Here is a 20,523-nt window from a genome sequence, read left to right as displayed (position 1 = left end):
GAGGAAACATAGTACAGAGAGGTTAGGAACTTCCCTAATGTCATAGTGGGAAAAAGAAAAAATAAAGACACAGCAGGAATGGAAACCTAGGAGGTTTTGCTCAAGTGCATACTCCATCCACGACCTTACAGAGATATTTTCTTTTCTGATTTTGTGGGTACATAGTAGGTATATACATTCATGGGGTACATGTTTTGATTCGGGCTTGCAATGTATAATAATCCCCTCATGGGAGATGGGGTCTCCGTCTTCTCAAGCATTTATCCTTTGTGTTACAAACGATCCAGTTATACTCTTAATTTCAAACATATAATTAAATGATTATTGACTATAGTAACCCTGACGTGCTACTACATACTAGGCCTTATTCATGGAAACTATTATTTTGTACCCCTTCACCAGCCTCCACCTCTCCCTTCATCCCCCACTACCCTACCCAGCTTCTGGTAACCATCCCTCTACTCTCTATCTCCATGGGTTCAATTGTTTTAGTTTTAGATCCCACAAATAAGTGAGAACATGAGATGTTTGTCTTTCTGTGCTTGGCTTATTTTACACATAATGACCTCCAGTTCCATTCATGTTGTTGCAAATGACTGAATCTCATTCTTTTTTACGGCTGAATCGTACTCCATTGTGTATAAGTACCATATTTTCTTTATCCAGCCATGTGTTGATGGACATTTAGGTTGCTTCCAAATCTTGGTGGTTGTGAACAGAGCTGCAGCAAACACAAGAGTGCAGATATTTCTTCGATATACTGATTTCCTTTCCTTTGGGTATATATCCAGCAGTGGCATTGCTGGATCATATGGTAGCTCTATTTTTAGTTTGTTTGGTTTTTTTGAGATGGAGTCTCACTTTGTTGCCCAGGCTGGAGTGGAGTGGTGTGATCTCAACTCACTACAAGCTCCACCTCCCGGGTTCATGCCATTCTCCTGCCTCAGCCTCCTGAGTAGCTGGGACTACAGGCGTCCGCCACCACATCTGGCTAATTTTTTTGTATTTTTAGTAGAGACGGGGTTTCACTGTGTTAGCCAGGATAGTCTCGATCTCCTGATTTCGTGATCCAACCGCCTCGGCCTCCCAAAGTGCTGGGATTACAGGCATGAGCCACCGCACCCAGCCTCTATTTTTAGTTTTTTGAGGAACCTCCGAAGTGTTCTCCATAGCAGTTGTACAAATTTACATTCCCACCAACAGTGTACAAGGGTTCTCTTTTCTCCACATCTTTGTCAGCATTTGTTATTGCCTGTTTTTTGGATAAAAGCCATTTTAGCTGGGGTAAGATAGTATCTTCTTGTAGTTTTGATTTGCATTTCTCTGATGGTCAATGACGTTGAGCACCTTTTCATATGTCTGTTTGCCATTTGTATGTCTTCTTTTGAGAAATGTCTATTCAAATATTTTGCCCATTTTTAAATTGGATTATTAGATTTTTTACTATTATATTTTTTCTTAATTATAAAACATATACTTATGGGTGAGAGGAAACCATCTGAATGCAAAAAAAGAAAATTAAAATAAGCCACAATACTACTGACATTTTGTTCCAGATTCTAATTACATAAACACTTTCTATTGTGTGCATGCGTTTTGAGACTCTGCTACTCTCGTTTTTTTAAAACGAGAGTCTGGTCTAAGTGAATCAAGAAACTTACTGCTGCATAGAGCAAACACAGCACAGAAACGCAGCATCTGAAATAATTCACCAGGGAAATCCCATCTTGGTTCTGGCCTCTGCACATACCTGCTGCAGCATTTCTTCTGTGGCATTCAACTTCTCTCTGTGCTCTTCAAGACAAAACTCCAAATCTCGAATCTTCTCTCCCTGAGCCTCCACCTGGTCTGTTAACACACTTACCTGTATTTAGAGCAAAATCATGCAATGAGTGAAAAAGAACTTGGGTTCCACTGCATACATTATTTCTCTAAATGGAACAACAAAAGGAATGATCCTACCACTCATATGGTTTTAAAGAAAAAAAATATGAGAGTACCAAGAAGACAGTGGTCCCTCGCATTCCTCTTTATATGTTGCTATTTGATTTAAGGAGGCCTATACAATTTGGAGAAAATTTGTGTAGATTAGGAATGTACAATACTTTTTGGTTAAAGCTACTTCAACCATTTATGAGAGACAGCGTGCGCAGAAGTTATGTTTTTGGGGGACAGGGTGGAGATAGTATTAGAAGAGAGGAAACAAAGTTAATGTTTGAAATAGAAATTATCAATAAATTATTAACATTTGATTCTTCAAGAAGAATAAGAAAAAGACCCCGGGGGGTGGGCGGGGAGCATGCACGGTGGCTCACGCCTGTAATCCCAGCACTTCGGGAGGCCGAGGTGGGCAGATCACTTGAAGTCAGGAGTTTAAGACCAGTCTGGCCAACATGGCGAAACCCTGTCTCTACTAAAAATACAAAATTAGCTGGCCATGAGGGCATGTGCCTGTAATCCCAGTTACTCAGGAGGCTGAGGCAGAAGAATCGCCTGAACTCAGGAGGTGGAGGTTGCAGTGAGCCAAGACTGCACTGCACTCCCGCCTGGGCAGCAGAGCGAGACTCCATCATAAAAAAAAAAAAACAAAAAAACAAAAAAAAAAAACCCAAACACACACACACACACACACACACACACACACATACACAACCCAGGGAATTCAAATTCCATGAGCTCTTTGAAGATGACACTGATCACAGATGTGTTCAAAGCCAGGGGGCAGCTCAATATACTCAAAGGTCCATGAGGAGCTGTGGGGCTAGTCCTTCAACTCTAATGCTTAGAGCCGATCTCCGAGATTTTCCTCAATAATCATCACCAAGTAAATACACTTCAATTCATTTTGCTCAGTATACCAAAGAAAAAACATACTTCAGTTCATTTTGCTCAATATACCAAAGAAAAATGTTTGTCAAGCATTTAAAACACTATGAAGAAGCAAACTCAAATTTAGCCCACAGGGAGGATTCTAGTCACTGTTGTGTCTCACCCAGGGTATCATTTTTAAAATTGAAAAATTAAACATATATACTCAGATTTCAGATTCAGAAATATAAACATACATATATTCAGATTTTATGCTATATTCATATATCTGAATTTTAGAACAGATCAGACAACATTGTGCCTGTATTCAGACTGGCCCTGGAAGAGCTGAGGATGATTAATGGCAGCTCCTTTTAAACTGGTTGTAAACACCATTCTGCCCCAATCCTCACCACTCCCTATTGTGTACAGGTGGTTTACCAGGCTTATTTCTGTTAGCAGTCTGGTTGCTGCAAGCAATCTGAATTTGCCACCCCAATTTAAAAGTCTTTGTAAGTATGCTGCAAGGAAAGAACAGTATTTAAAAATCACTTGCCTGAAGAACGAGGGATTCTTTATCATTTTCTAAACGTGCCAACCTTTCTTGATACACATCTCCATTCCCAGGTAGGTGTCCATTTGTCTGAAAAAGGAAATAATATGGGTAAGGCTGATCTTCTCTAAGAATGATATATTGAGGATAAATGAAAATCACAAGTGTTCACAAGTCCGAGGCGCCTGAATTGAATCTGGCACAGCTGTCACTGTCAAACAGAAAACATGAGAATGCAATTTGGTTCATTTACCACAAAAGAGGTAAGACAGGCATGTTAAGCGTATAAGCATGTTTTTGCCAAAGTAAACAATTTCTTATCAAACAGAAAATAATGACCGACGAGGCACAGTGGATACTGGTATCTCCACTGAGAGCAGACACACACCCAGGGGCAGGCAAAGCTTTGTCAGTGTGTAGGGGGCACCCCTAGCTGTTGAGGTCTGTCTCTTTTCCTCCAAAAGCATAAACACTCAGGCCACAGTGACTTCCACTGGTAGTGCCGACTAGCCTCACTTACCTGCATTTTAACACTTTCTGTTCTGATCTTACTAACTTGTGAATTTGCTTCTTTGTATAATGTTACCTTCTATTCCAGGGCAGAGCCTATAATTCATTTTGTAACCTCCCCAGCATCTGGCTCAGTGCTCTGCATATGCTCTGCATATACTGATGCTTACTTACTATTTCTTCCCCTCCTTCCTGCCCCCGGACACTTTTTAAAAAACATCATGTTTCAGTATATTTAAGCGTTGTATAAATGCCAGAGGAAGTATAGACTGAGAAACGACGTATAGATTGTTTCTTCCTCAACTGTCTCATATGCAAGTCATGAAAGAGACACACGAAGAGGCTCACAAAGAACAGAAAACCTAAAAACATCATTTTGAAATGTACGTAGTAGCATAAGTGGTGTCTCTCGTAATCTCAACATAACCATAAGATAATGTAATCCCAATAGAATTTCCTGATTCTTCATTCAAATCCAATAGAAATAAAAGTCAGCTGAAATCCGAAAGTGTTACATGGGGCCACCCAGGGTTCAACTGAAAAAGAAAATAATATCTTCAGATTTAGAACCAGAAAAAATACAAACTCTATAACCTTACTCCCCAGGGCACATCTGATGTGACATCTACTGTTTTTCCAGAATTAACTGATACCATTGTTCTATCTTTCCAATAAATGTGGTTTCCAGTATCAATTCTTGGAATAACAAAAGTCATGTGCTGGGAAGGAGGAAAAAAAAAAAAAACAGGGCTTGAATGAAAAGGAAGACTTCAGAATGCTTTTTCTAAAAACTTTACATACTGAATACATTTTCCAAAAGGCCACAAAGAATCGGAGGCTAACTGAGTAAGGGTGCAATGCATATTTAGAGTGGATTAAAATTTTACAATCAGCTGCTTTGCCACACACCTCCACAATTACCACAGCATAATTCTGCTCATGTTGTTAACTGAAGTGCCCGGCATTAAATTACAAGTATTATGAAGAGTGTGATGGAGTGGCCTGGACAACTTCTATTCCCCGGGGACTAACATAAAAATAAATTGTGCATAACTTCTCGAGGGCAGTTTTTGGAAAAGGGCCAGGATGCATAATCCATGTTCTCAATCTTAAGAAAGTGCCAAGACAGGCCCTGTAGAGGTTTAAATTCCTTATTTTGATTATAGAAATTAACAGGCATCTGTTTTTAAAATCCCATACAAGTAACAATATTTCAGAAACAGATACATTTCAGTAAGTAGAAAAAATCTGCTGTTTAGTGAGGACAAAAAGTAAAACTGGCCAAGGGTGGTGGTACATATCTGTAACTCCAGCACTTTGGGAGGCTGAGAATTGTGTGAGCCCAGAAGTTTGAGGCCTGCCTAGGCAACACGGCAAGACCCTATCTCTTAAAAAACAAAAACAAAAACAAAATAAACCAAAAAGTACTTAGCCAAGCTTAGTGGTGTGCACCTGTGGTCCTAGTTACTCTGGAGACTAAGGAAGGAGGATCACTTGAGCCCGGGAGGTGGAGGCTACAGTGAGCCATGTTTGCACCACTGCACTCCAGGCTGGGCAACAAAGTAAGACCCTGTCTTAAGAAAAACAAAACAAAACTGATCTTTCTTCTGGTTGGAGGAAATTATAGCAAGAGGAGAGCAGTGTTTCCTTCCAAGCTACTTTGTATGATATGGAAGTGAGGTGTTCCAAAACCAGTTCTCCAAAATTAGCCCCAAATAGAAACAGATACCGAAAATTGATTCAAAATGAGCATATTTATGTTTCTCAATATGGTATTGATACTTACAAGCACTCAATGCTCAAGGGTAGTTTAGTATATTAAAACTCACTATAGGAACATAAAGCAGAATTTAAGAGCGATCAATGTTACATCCTTGTGTTAACTTAAGTAGGTAAAGACTGTTCCGTCCACATGTATTCATATATCTGCCAATTCTGTTTCTTTGCATTAAGAATGTTGGCAGTAAGATCCATTAGGTACATACCGTATTGTCTCTATTCTTCCTCCAACTCCCACGTTCTACCAAACAGGTCACTCAAAACCTCCGCATATATGGCATGCTCTCTCACACACTTTTACTCCTTCTGCACGGACCGTCTTTTCCCACCCTTTCTTCTTCTTTCCCCATTCCTTAAGGTCCACCTCTATTAGGGCTTGGTCTGTGAAGTCTTCCTTGAATTCACTGTTTACTATGTGCCAGCAACAGTATCTAGATGAACCTTCATTACAGCAGGCGTTACTCTGAATGCACTAAGGTTAGACTTGACTGCATACATGTCTCTCTCTTCTAATAGACTCTGCATTCTTTGCAAGTAGATTTGCCTTGGCATGTGACACACAGTGGGTGATAACTAAATGTCTGTGGAATGGAAGAATGACGACAGGTGTTCAATAAACAAAGTTGAATAAAAGATGACTACAGGTTTGGTTTTGATCTGGCCTTCTTGCTTCTCAGTGGGTCTTTATTTATGTGTCCTCTATAATCTGGTATGCACTCCATGGTTGACCTCTATCTAGACTGGCTCCTTTCTCCCCAAGCCTGTACTCTCTCTTCCCACTATGTTTAGGAGGTGATCTCAGAGCCTTTGTAATGGACAATAGTTAAGGCCATCTTGTGTGAGCTCCCCTAGACACTTTCTTCCTCAGTGTGTAATAGTATAATATATATTACCTCTTATTTCTTTCCTTTCTTTCTTCCTGCAGGCTTGGGAGAACTGATTCTTAACTCCTTCCTGAAAGCTCATCATTCCACTTCTAGTTTGGAACCTTGATTTCCTGTTTCACTGGGACCTGTAATCACCACTTCTACTTATCATTTTCCATTTCTTCCTTTTAATGAGCTTTCTTCCATTTTCCTTTACAACAACTATCCCAAGGTTTTGTACCCAACACTCTACTCACCTCCCACTCCTCCCTCTCAGGTCAATCCATCTTTCATAACCCATTTCTACCTCCTCCTCATTACATTGTGCCATTCTCCTTTCCCCATCTACTGGCTGACCTGGCTCTTGTCTTAAACTGTGCTCTTTAGTGTTTCATCCTATTCTGCCTCAGGTGGATGACTAATAATTTTATGTGAGTTGGTCTCTCAGCCTAAGTTTCTCAGTGCAAAACTGTCTTACATTTCTTTTGATTCTTCCACGGTGCTTATAAAATCCTGAGCACCTAATTTAAAATGTATTTAAGTATAAACTCCTATTGAGTCAATCTGACTTTCAAAGCACGGAAGAGCAGCCTAAATCACTTTACCTTTCTACTTTAGCTCATGGTGCAACCTTTTACTGACCACATCCAATTCAGCTAAGTTGAAACTGGAATCAACGTGGGGATTTCAACAGTACAATATCCAACCAATAGTGTGTGTGGAGAGTCAGGGAGGGAGATCTAACTCAACTGTAACATTGGTACTTTGATTTAATTAAGGAACTATGGCTTCTGCCAGGTTTTCCTGGCATGATGGGGAGAAGCACATCTGAAAAGCTTTATCCCTCATATAATTACAGAATCTTAGAGCTAGCCAGGAACCTCACCTAGAAAATGAATTCCCTGACTCTACATGGCAGGTGCTACACATAACATTAGAACACCATCTACTTTTCCCTTCACCATCATAAGTGGAAAGCCTTCTTTTATTTATTTATTTATACTTATTTACTTACTTATTATTTATTTACTTTTGCAGTTGCAAGATTTAATAGAGTGAAAACAGAGCTCCCTTACAACAGGAGGGGACCCAAAGGGGGTTGCCACTGCTGGTTCAAATGCCTAGGTTTATATCCTGATTATTGTCCCTCCCCCTGTGCTCTCAGGTGATAGATGATTTGATTATTTCTTTACCTCCTGCTTTTAGCCTAATTGGTATTTTACTGAGCTCTCTTTACTACCTGATTGGTTGGGTGTGGGCTGAGTTACAGGCCCCGTATTTAAAGGTGGGTGCGGTCACCCTCTCCAGCTAGAAAGCCTTCTTTTTATATCAACTTCCTTTTAATTATCAAGTATTACAATCAAGCATAAAGACATAATAAATGTTAACATCTTTCTTTTGCATCTGTTTAAAAAATTTTTTTATTACAGAAAATTTCAAACAGATTTAAAGTTGAGAAATGAGCGTGATGAAACCCCATGTACTCGCCACTCCATTTCAATAGTTATTAATTCACGGAAGGTAGGAGTCTCAACCGCTGTTTTTACTTGTAACATGATGCTGTGTTTTCCTTTGATTTTCTGGGTTCTATTGGTTTGCATTGGTCTACAGTTGTCTTCTTCCCTGTTTCCCCTTCGTTTCACTTTGTTCTTTCCTGAGCTCTGCTGTCCTGTCTAAATCCAAAATCAACATACAAGCAGTGATTTGCCACTATTATGCTTATTTATTTTACAAAACAGAAACCAATTTTGAGTGTAACAGTCCTAAATCAGAATGGTGAGTACCTAAATTAAAATGGGGAAAAGAAAACAGCCCCCTTTTTAAGGTCAACAGATGTTAACGCACAGCTGGATTAGCAATACTACATACACACAAATGCATGCACAGACCACATTCCAGCCAGTCATTATACTTATTTTTAAAACTAGTTATTAAAGCTGTCATGGAGTCTTGATTTCATAATTCTGTTTTTAAACATTCAGTATCAAGAAAGGAAGAGTAAGGCTCAGTCCATGAAATCTCCTTTAAGTAAACGTTATCTCTAGTTACCAAAAGAAATAATTACTATGACCGCATTTTGTACTCAGAATTATACGTCTGCCACGCATGCAAACATTTACTGCATGCCTGCTCTGCACTAGACTCTGAACTAGGGGGAGAGATTAAGACTTGAATCCTTTAGCCATGAAGAGCATATTCATATTGCATTTGAGTTCAATACCATAATAAGGCATCTTACACCACTACTGTCCAAAGAGTCAAAGAACATGATACCAATGATGCTGGAAACCAAGCAACCAGGCAGTGGCAGTACTCCACTCCCCTGTCCTCTCACTGGGTGTGATGGAATAAGGGCATGAGCTTCACAGTGGGCAAGCGGGGGGTACATGTTTAGACAATAATATTACCCTAGTCATAGGTATACACCTAAGTCCCCTGAATTTGGGAAGGACAGAGAAAAAAGAAGATCCCAGTGTCACTAGAAGTGAAGTCCCAGCTCCTATCTCAGTACAGCAGCAACTTCATTCATTTAATATTGTGATTCATTAATTTATTCAACATTTGTTGAAAGCCAGCAACATGTGATAGGATACAGAGATCTAGAGAAGGAATCTGTCTTCTACTTTGGAAGGATAACATGGGACCAAGAAAAAGTCCCTATTGTTCTTGTCACTTTTTCTTTCTTAACTCACTTTCCTAAAGGAACAGGGAAACCTCTTTCCATTCAGTCCTAACAAATACCAGTGGCCTAGGATTCCATGAAAAGTACATCTTTTACCTCTGTAAACTAGGAATTTGGCTGATTTGGTCAATTTGTTTTTCTGTGTCTGTGAATACTTTCCATGGGAGTTTACTTGAAGACTAAGAGAAAACTGCCTTAATTTTAGCTAGGATTAAATTAAGTGAGGCACCGCATGACTCAGGTAATTGTGATCACCTACGGGATATAATCTTAAGATGTATCTTGTTTGCCAAGGCCTGAGAAAACATTTCCTAGAGGCACAGATGAAAAGCAAAGCCGGTCAGAAAGCAGCAGGGATCAGAGGGTGGTAGGACAGGGACTGTGTCGTGGGGCTGGGAGTCAGGGACTCACAGAGAACAGCCAGCAACCCTGCAGAGAGCATGTCCCGTGGCTGAACTCTTTTAAGTTGAGTATTTTTATTTTTATAGCAACTTTTAAAAATACACATTTGGGATTAATATTATCTAACTTTTAATGTAAAAATAAGACAGAAGTGTATTATGATGACGAACAGGTCTGAAGCCAGTCCAGAACACCTCATTTCCCCTGTTTACACTCTATCTATCTCCTGGGTGATGATGCCTGCTTTGGAGTTATTACCATTAGTATTCACCATTAGTATTTCACTCACTTTGTTGAAAACTGTATTTTTGTAATTTCTGCTGACTTTGGAATGGCCTCATAATCATAACTGCCAAATAGTCAGACATCTTTGGGATTTCACTACCTGATCCCCTGCTGACATGGATCAAGGTCATGATCCTCAGTTAAAAAAAAACATTATAAGAATGTTCTAGGGCAACTCATCAAGTTAGACCTAAAGTAAATAACTACTTGCTTGACTCAAACAATTAGACATATTTTTCTATTTGCCTTCTTGAATCTGGAGCTTCATAAAGCAAGTAATTCTCCATTATTAATATCTGTGTTAACACATTATAATATTTCACAATCAAAACAGAAAATTCAGCCTTAGTAACTAAACAAATATGTCATAGTCTATAGTTTTTTTTAACCAAGGAGACACACTTCTGAGTTTTAGAAGAAATTTGTTCATTTCTAGAAGCCTACAGCTACACTTGTAAATTCATTCTTACAGATTTAATGTCCCTTCACTATAACAGGTTACTAGTGTTGGTATTTGATCACATTCAGTGTCTGATCATATGAAACAAACAGGCAGGAGCAATCAGTAGTAAAGAAATAACCTGCATCCTACAAGAAACCAGGGGATCTCCCTGGCCCAGGCAAAATGACAGTTGGAACTGCAAATGCCCAGTTGCACTAATGAAAAGGTTAGTATCCATCTTAAAGTACAGGGCCTGTCAAGTTGGCCATCATTAAACATGAATGGAACCATAATTATATATCTGTTATTATTTACAGATACATAATTATTTCCAAAAATTTTTGAATTTAAGTTTTTCTCAAATATTCCAGAAGCTTCTCTGTAGTCTGAGAAATGTTTGTACTCTTTTATCGCAAGAAGGGAACTATGTATGGATGGTTTGTAACCTAACTCCCCTTGCAACTGGACCCAACTCTTTCCCTCACTGCAAAGGGTTCCTGTTAAACATTTTCCCTCTATTCTCTTCTCTACGCTCTACTCTTCAGTATTGCCTTTCTGACTAGCCTTTTTCCAGGCGTATCCATAAGCCCTCAGCATACATTAGTTCATAGGATCCTTACAATCCTAAGTGGCAGTAACCATCATCCCCATTTTACAGATGAGAAAACCAGGACACAGAACTTCAGACATTTTCACAAGGTCATACAAGCTTCGAAGAGTTAGGGTCAACATTAAAATTCAGGTCTGCTGTTACTACAGCCTGCATTTGAAACTGCCTAGATGCAGTCCTGCCTTATCATTCACTGCTTCCTTTTTTTAAACATCACAATCTCTTTTATTTGGGCAGTTTCCCCATACTCAAATATGAAGGGGGAATTTGCTAAGATTCTGTGTTCCTTAAATTCTAGGATGCCATCAATTTTAACTTTTTATTGTGGTAAAATACACATGGAAAATTTAGCATTTTAAACATTTTAAAGTGTATAGTTCAGTGGTATTAAGCACATTTACACTGTTTTGCAACCATCACCATCATTAATCTTTTCATCTTGCAAAACTGAAATTCTATATGCAATAAGTATTATCTTCCCATTCTCTGCTCCCCTCAGCTCCTGGCAGTCACCACTCTACTTTCTGTCTCTAAAATTTGACTATTCTAAGTACCTTATTAATAAAAAGGAAAGAGAGGAGAGAGGAAGGGAGGATGGATCCCAGCTAAAATGTATACATATACCCATTTTAAGATCATAAAACACATCCTAACTTCTGAAATATTAAATTGGAAAAATCTAATATTATCAGCCAATCACTAATTATAAGCATATAATCTTCTACTTGTTGGATTCCCAATGCTGGCCCAAGTTGCTTTTTGGTTCTAAAATAAAGTCTATCATGGTAGGTGTGTGGTGACAACTCAATTTCACTCCTATGCTTTTATGGTTCCAAACAGCCAGTCCTGCTCTCCTCTTCTTGCTTTGTTTTTTGCCTTTTGCTGCCTTTCTTCTTTCATCCTGTCATTCTCTGTGTGCTCAAGAAAACACACTTAATTTGGAAAGTTGGGGGCAAGGTGAGGAATTCATATACATAAGTTAGATGGATATAAATTTAGCAACTACAAAAATTCCTTATCTCTCTAGAACTACATCTAGTTTATTTTGTTATTGTTACTTTTAGAATAAAAACTGAATCTTCATTAGTTCTTTAAAATATTTGTCATTTTGTGGATTCTCAAGGTTAAAATGTCAAATAATAAGAGAGAAAGCAACTAAAAACATTCATCAACAAGCCATTACCCATCCGAGGAATAAACTTAAAACAACTTCCATTCATTCGAACGTGCATTCCACTTTATCATCCATGGAGCATCATTCATTACAAATATAACTACTGAGCCAGGCATTCTTCTAAGCACTAGGAATACAGTATTTTTTAAAAATTAAGGGCAAAAATCGGATTCATGATGCTTATATTCCAGTTGAAAAGACAGAAAATAAATCATATAAACGTCACAAATACACTGCACTTAAGAAAGTGGTGAATGCTAAGAACAAAATAAAGCAGGGAGAGGTAAGACAAAGAATAAATGGGTATAATTTTAGTTAGGGTGGTGACGCACGGCCTCACTGAGAGCAGGACTTTTGAGTAAATACCAGAAGACTATGAGGGAGCTAGCCATACAAACATCTGGGGAAAGAGCTTTCCAGGCAGAGTGAAAAGCCAGTGCCTGGAAAAGCCAGTGCAAAGGCTCAGAGGCCAGTGTACCTGGCATGTTAAAGAATCAGTGAAATAGCCAATGTGCTTGGCGTGGAGTGAATAAGGAGATGTGTGATGAGAGATGAGGTCAGAAAGTTATGGGGAGCAAATCCTACGAGGCCTTGCAGCCCACAGTAAGCACTGTGGTTTTTACTCCGAGTAAGATGTGATGCCATTGGCAGTTTCTGAAAAAAGGCGTGAGTGTCATGATCTAACTTATATTCAGATGTAATCATCATTACTTTTTATCATTTCCAGAAATACTTTCACAGAACAGATTAAGCACATGTTAATGGAAATGTTTTAGACACATGTCAAAAATTGAACTACAGGTATGCTTAGGCTACTATTGCCATTGGTGGCCTCTGGGTGTGGGATAGAAATAGGTTCTACTAACAATAGTAAATTCCTTTTTTCACTGCATGCTAAATGGTCAGAAGAACATGGAGTAAAGAAGGGGTGAGATAGGACATTGAAATAGACTAAGGAATATGCCAGGAAACACCAATTTCAGAGCATGAAGCAATCCCCAAAGAAATCAGCAAACCTGGACCTTTAAATCTCTGGAGGAGAAATTTGCAGAGCAAATATAAAGTATAATAGTAAGGCATTATGTGTTTTAACAAGTAAAATATCTTCAATGGTCAAGTTTGTGTAGCTGCACCACCGCTGAAGGATTATATTATTTACACTCAGAAACTCAGAGGTAAAATAGGTGAGAACACACAGTATTCAGCACAGGACTGGCTGGGAGCTCTAGTATTTGTGTCACATCATATGAAAACATTTTAACTGTAGGATGTACTCTTAAGGTTCCCAAAGCAAGCAGTTTTCATGTCTATCACAGATCCAAAAGTAGATCAGGATTCTTTCATACAATTCTCATTAGTTTTTATATCAACACAGTTAGCTCATTAGCATATTATTGCATCTTACTGAAAACTGAATATCCTTTAAACACAAAATATCTCCTTTCCTTTGTCCTCCACTGAATCTGTTTTTGTGACATTCTTTAGATTTTATGTAATCGTCACAGATTAAAACCCTGGTATTTACAACCATGCCCAGAGAAAGGGTAGCTCTGCCACATCATCAATTTTTGAGAAAGATGCCTAGAAAGAGGCCTCACTGTTCAGTGAATAACACCATTAACCCACTAATGCCAGAGGTTGCATTTTTTTTTTTTTTTTTGAAAAATGAAACCTTGGCGATGACTTTGAGCAGACTATAAATAACTCCCACAAGCTTAGCGTTCCAATAATGGAACACTACACATAAATGGGTTCAAGGCCCAACTCCACAATTTAATTCGAGAACTGGAACTGACATGATTGCCATAAACCACTAGATGGCACTTCAGGTCAAATACTGCTGTAAATCCTGTGGCTTTTTGAATGTCTTTCATTATGCTTTCCATTTAGAATTGCTATTGGGTCCTTTACAGTGAAGAACCCAATATGACTGAGAAATCATCTATTATGTGCAAGATTCTTTCCCTTACAGGACTATTTGATTTAAGCCACAGGAGGTCATTCAAGCACAATCAAAAGGGAGTCTGTTTTTATGGGCAGAATCAGGTCACCCGCAGTTGGTATTTATAAAATGTACACTAATAGCACCTTTTAAAAAGTTATCCTTGGTCAGGCGCGGTGGCTCACGCCTGTAATCCCAGCACTTTGGGAGGTCGAGGCGGGCAGATCACAAGGTCAGGAGATCGAGACCATCCTGATCAACACGGTGAAACCCCGTCTCTACTAAAAATACAAAAAATTAGCCGGGCATGGTGGCGGGCGCCTGTAGTTCCAGCTACTCAGGAGGCTGAGGCAGGAGAATGGTGCGAACCCAGGAGGTGGAGCTTGCAGTGAGAAAAGATCGCGCCACTGCACTCCAGCCTGGACGACAGTTTTTTGAAACTCCGTCTCAAAAAAAAAAGAGCGCATCTGTTGCCTTAAACTTTTCTTGTTCTAATCAGCTATTCTATGTTCTAAATTTTAGAATAAGCAACAAAGGATTCATAACACAGAATTTATAACAGGCAGACCCTACCATTTGACTCTGAAGCCATTCAATAAGCGTTTCTGCTGTTGAATCTGGGATCTGGCATCTCAAACCTTCTTTCTCATCTGTTTCCATCATCTCTAACAATCCACGCAGGTCTTCCACAAGGTGCAGAGCTCGCAAACTTCCCATGAATGGAGAGGTGGGAGACTGGCAATCAAAAATCCCATTGGAATATTCCAGGGCCTTAGAACCTAAGTTAAACAAAATCACAGAGAGAGCAATGGGATTTATGTTAGATAAAAATACCAAAGCCGAAGGTGGTAAACCAGTCTCGTCACAGTAAGGAACAATCAAAAGAGACAGAAAAAAGAGAATTCAATCACATAAATCTCTCCAAGTCAGATTTACATGGTGCAAGAATTAAAACCATGTAGTTGATGGTACATATCCATGGTCCAATTCCTAACGAGGAGGCCAATCCTGGGGTATAGAAAGAAAAAGAACCTGGTGGGCTTTGGTGTGAGGTGTGCTGGCCTCATGGAGATGATGGTTAAGAAAGTAGCAGATCAGAAAATACAAATATTAGAGCTGGTCCATTCCAGACCAATACTGGACCAAATGATTTCTGGCTTAGAAAAACTGTGGATGAAGGGTTATGAAATGAACCCAGATAAAGACTATCAGAGTAAATTCTGAGGAAAGATAATGAGCTCAATGTGTTAAATGATTATATTGATATGCCTATAGGACATTTCTGGAGAGATATCTGGTTGGAAATTAGAGACAGGGACTGGAAGCTTAGCAAAGAATTGGGAAGATAAATAGATGTGAACAAGCTGGGTGCAGTGACACATGCCTGTAATTGCAGGTACTTGAGGTGGGAAGATTGCTTGAGCCCAACATTTCAAGGCTGCACTATGCATGTTATTCACAGGTAATCATGCCTGTAAATAGCCACTGCACTCCAGCTTGAGCAACAGAGCAAGACCTCCTCTCTTAAAAGAAAAAAAAAAGAAATTGATATGGCCGGGCACGGTGGCTCACGCCTGTAATCCCAGTACTTTGGGAGGCCGAGAAGGGTGGCTCACAAGGTCAGGAGTTTAAGACCAGCCTGGCCAAGATGGTGAAACCCCGTCTGTAGTAAAAATACAAAAATTAGCCAGGTGTGGCAGTGGGCACCTAAATCCCAGCTACTTGGGAGACTGAGACAGAGAACTGCTTGAACCCGGGAGGCGGAGGTTGCAGTAAGCTGGGATTGCACCACTGCACTCCAGCCTGGGCAACAGAGCGAGACTCCCTCTCAAAAAAAAAAAACCAAAAAACAAAACAAAACATATGGGAGTCGTTGGTGAAAAGTGAATTTTGAATTCAGGAAAACAGGTCAGAACATTCACGGTTACTGGGTAGAGCAGTGTCCCTCGAAGTATGGTCCACAGATCACCTACACCAGAATCACCTGAGACACAGATTCTTAATCCTTGATTGGAAACCTAGGATAGAACTAGAATTTTTGATACTTTAAAATAATGTTTGAGAATAATGCTGGCAGAAAATGGAGAAGAAGAACAAAGGCGAAATTACAGGGAAGCAAAAGACATAGGGCTAAAAAATGAAAATCAAGTGAAAAGATAATATGAAAGTTGTAGTGAAAAACTGAAGTGAGCAAAGTAAATGTTGTGATTCTGTCTTTCACAGGATGCAGATCACCTGCTATGATACCATCCATCTGCTCCAATGCCGCAGCCAACATATCGCTTGCATCACTCATCATTTTCTTATTTGTCAGGGGCAAATTCCAACCTAGATCTGGAAAAAAAAATTATGTTATTACTATATCCATTAAATGGCATAGGCTTGCTAGTAGGTTTGCTAATTCAGGTTCAAAGGATAACTCTGCTGTGTAGTCAAATATGGAGGAGGAACTTCAGTAGTGGAGTAGTAAGCTGTGGCCACTCACCTACTGTAGCGCAAGGCCACATGTGATACCTGTATCAGTTAATAAAGAAGATTCCATTCTTGCACTTGTGGTGTTTAAAATCCACTAGCATGGTTTCCATGCTGTTCTCTAGAACTCTAGGCCTCTGTAAAGGGCAACAGGGATGGCCATGGAAGCTTGCTGAGGGCCATGACAAGCACTGGCCAGACAAGACTCCTTTCTCCCTTTACCATCCCCACCCAATCTCTGCTCTATTAATTTTTTTTTCTTTCTGTACAAGGGCTCAAGATTTGTCTACAAAAAGGATTCACTAACAAATATACTATGTGTATGTGCACACACACACACACACACACACATACACTCCTACTGGTATTAAACCTTTTGTAATGGAGCCACAGGTATCACATACTGAGTGCCTATAATGGTTCCTACATATTTACATAAATTATCCATAATACTTAAACAACAGCCTTATAAAATGTGTGAATTCATCTCCATTTTATAAATGAGGATAAAAGATGTTTGATTTTTGCATGGAAACACAGCAAAGTAAATACAGCAAAATTCAATTTCTAACCTAGGTCTGTCTGACTCCCACTATAATACATAATTTCTCTTTACCTGATCCTATCTGAAGATGGGTCTATCCTGAAATTATGTCACAATCTGTTCACTGGTTTATCTGTTAAAAAATATATTGAGATAATGCTTGCAAAAAATTTAGTCATTGGCACAAAAAGTCAAGATAATGTGATTTTCAACATTCATTAACGCATTTCAGGTACCAGACTAAGCACCCAAATAAAGCTCTTACTATGATATATACTGTGATAGAACAAATACCTGGGAAATAAAAGGCATATGCTGTTTCACAGAAACCTTTGCCCTCTGTTTCCAAGCAGCCAAATCTCACCACTTTATTTTCACAAATATATTTATAGTTCTGGTATCAGCTTCTCGGATCAGTTCCCAATTATGCATTCATTCTAACATAATGCCATATAATTGTTGTAAAATATTGTTTTGAATTAAAGTCATTTCACTTAAGGATTTTCCAGAACTTTACTCACTTCCAAAGGTGAAAAATATCACTACCATTTATCTGGAAATACTACAGCATGAAAATACTCAAGGTATGTGTCTACGGTTACCCAGAAAACAAGGAATCAACAAGTTAGGTTATGAACCTAGGTCATTCCAAAAAATGTATTCACACACTCAGCCAGTGCGCCATCCAAAGAAGCAAGACATGCATTTAATAACCACACTCTTGTCTGAGAAACTCAAAACATGAAAACTGAGAGCATAAAGGATTAAGCTGAATTACATAATTAAGTGGCTTGCATGCTCTTTCATTTAAAAAGCAGTATTTTGTATAGATACATTTATATATGTGTATATATAAAACAAAGAGACGCATACCAGGCTCAGCTATAAACATGAGAATACCAATAACACAAAGTAATGCCCATGTTAGAAAAACATACTTTCTCACTAAATCAGAAAAACAGATTCGTCTTTGTTAGCAACTATATTTTGTGTAGAGCATAAACACTTTTTCAAGTCCGACAGGTATAGTAGTTACTGAGTTCTTCTCTGTTCTGTTCAATGAGCCTTTCAAATGCTATTACATGAAGGTATGAGACAACCTAGATCACACTTTTCAAAGTAGTGAAGAACCAGTTCTTCAAAACTTTCCAATTCATCAGAGACGAATCTCTTCATTTCATAAAAATATGATGACAATGTTAAATTGCTATGAAAGTTCAAAACGCTAACTCTTAATCTCTATATCATGTAGCAGCCTACATGTACTAGTAAGGGAAAGACAGTACATACAAGTAATAAACATGTATGTAACATGGCAAAGGTGGTAGGTGCTAAGGGGGAAAATGTAGTAGGATAAGGGGGTCCAATTTGGAAGGTTTTGCAAATTAAACAGGTAGCCAGGGACTGGCATTAGAATCAAAGGCCAAAGATTTCGCTAATAAGTTAAAAGTAGTCAAATATAAGTGGTCCAGTTCAGTGGTATTCCAAGTGTAGAATTCCTAGAAATCAATGAAAAAATGAGAGGTGTGAGGATATGAACAATCATTTGGCAGAAATGTTTTCAACCAATAAAAATATGAAGAGGTGCTTAATATCATTAATAAATGAGGAATCTGAAGGAATGTGATAATGTTTTATACCCAATTAGTGAAAAAAAATTGACATAGCCAGTGTTGTGGAGAATATGAATTCACAGAAACTTTACTTTTTGTTTGTTTTTGAGACAAGGTTTCACTATGTTGCCAGTTGGCTGGTCTTGAATTCCTGGGCTCATACAACCCTGCAGCCTCAGTCACAATTTTATTAAATCCAAAGGCAGTAATGAAGGAACAATGGACACATAAGAGGAAGAAAAATCAATAGCCAAGGTGGTAGACTTAAACTGAAGCACATAAATAATCGGATTAAGTATTGTGTAAGTTGGAGCTAAGCCATGGGTATGCAAAGGCATACAAAGTGGTATAAACGGACAGCGGAGACTCAGAAGCAGGAAGAGTGAGAGGAAGGTAAGGATGAAAAACTACCTATTGGGTACAATGTACACTATTCAGGTGACAGGAGCACTAAAATCCCAGACTTCACCACTATACAATGCATCCACGTAACTGAAAACCACTTGAACCCCTAAAGTTACCGAAATAAAACAATTTTTTAAAATAACATTTTAAAAATTACATTAAGTACAAATGGAATAAACACTGATAAGGGCCAGAGATCATCAGATTAGTTTTTTTAAGTCCAAATTATGTGCTATTAATAGAGACTTTAAATATAAAGAAATATAATAGTAAAAGGATGAAAAATGAGATAACATACATATGTAAGCATAGGAAAGCAGGAGCGGATATATTAAAAAAACTACAAATCAGGAAGTATGACTAGAAAGAAAGATATTTTACAATGATAAGAGTTAATTCATCAGGAAGTCACAACAAGCGCAAATGTTTTTGCAACTAATAACAGAGCTTCCAAATACATGAAGCAAAAACTGATGGTGTTAAGGGAGAATTTAATCCACTTATATTTAACGTAACATAAATACGGTTGACTTGGCTGGATTGAAATCTACTGATAAGGTTGGATTTAAGTCTATTGTCCCGCTATTTCTTTTCTGTTTGTCCCATCTATCATTTGTTCTTTTACAACCTTCTTTTGAATTGACAGGTAAGGTAGGAAAAAAACTTAGTAACACACAAGATTTGAAAATGTTATCAACTATCTTGACCTAATTCAATTTATAGAATAAAACACCCAAATGCAGAATGTACCTTCAAGTCTACACGTTATATTCACCAGGATAAGGCATATATGCAAGGCCACAGAATCAGTTTCAAAAAATTTCAAATGGGTTTTAAAGAACTACACAGAAGAATAAGAAACACACAACCTGAAGTGGTGAAATACTAAGAATAGACCATTCATATTTATTAAAATTCTGCCTTGCCCATGGCTGGAGCTGTTTTAGAGACAGCCTAATTTGGCAGGCATCTGTGTTGATAAAGCTATGTTAATTTTCAGGGCTAGGACAACGTATTTTTAAAAATGAAAAGGCTAAATAAAAAAGCTTTGGAAAATCCCCTGGTCTCTAAAAAGACCTTCTTAAATCCTCAAAAACATTTCTGAGAGGAAGATTCCCTGGGCTTCCTCATATTATTAATATAATAAAATATGATTCTAATACAATGGAATATTATTCTACAGTAAAGAGATGGAACAAATAATACATGCAACATTATGTTGAGCAAAAGAAGCCAGACAGAAAGGACCATGTACTATACGATAGTTCCATATGAAATTCAAGAACAGGCAACCTATGATAGAAGGTAGAGTAAGAATCACTTACAGAAAATGGTGAGTGACTGAAAGGAGACACCAGCAGAATTTCTGTTCAATATCTTGATTGGGATATAGGTTACACAAGTTTATACATTTGCCAAAACTCATCAAACTATG

At 38.4% G+C, this 20,523-nt stretch overlaps 1 protein-coding gene across 5 annotated transcripts in view; it reads right to left on the bottom strand.

Annotated features, from left to right (window-relative positions):
- Positions 1-20,523, bottom strand: part of LOC112634732 (liprin-beta-1) — a 173,326-nt gene that overhangs the window by 46,567 nt on the left and 106,236 nt on the right. For 4 of the 5 annotated variants that reach the window (XM_025402481.1, XM_025402482.1, XM_025402484.1 and 1 more), the window contains exons 3-6: positions 16,290-16,388; positions 14,628-14,833; positions 3,365-3,451; positions 1,751-1,864 (exon numbers count right to left, since the gene is read on the bottom strand). In XM_025402481.1, the coding sequence (XP_025258266.1) occupies positions 1,751-1,864; positions 3,365-3,451; positions 14,628-14,833; positions 16,290-16,353 (471 nt within the window). In that variant the 5' untranslated portion in view covers positions 16,354-16,388. The remainder of the gene's footprint in view (positions 1-1,750; positions 1,865-3,364; positions 3,452-14,627; positions 14,834-16,289; positions 16,389-20,523) is intronic. The other variant, XM_025402485.1, reaches the window with a different exon arrangement.

The sequence above is a fragment of the Theropithecus gelada genome, chromosome 11, assembly GCF_003255815.1.
Source record: "Theropithecus gelada isolate Dixy chromosome 11, Tgel_1.0, whole genome shotgun sequence".
In the NCBI taxonomy this organism is placed as follows: Eukaryota; Metazoa; Chordata; class Mammalia; order Primates; family Cercopithecidae; genus Theropithecus; species Theropithecus gelada.
The sequence above is the reverse complement of the archived record's forward strand: the minus strand, read 5'-3'. Positions and strand labels throughout refer to the sequence as shown.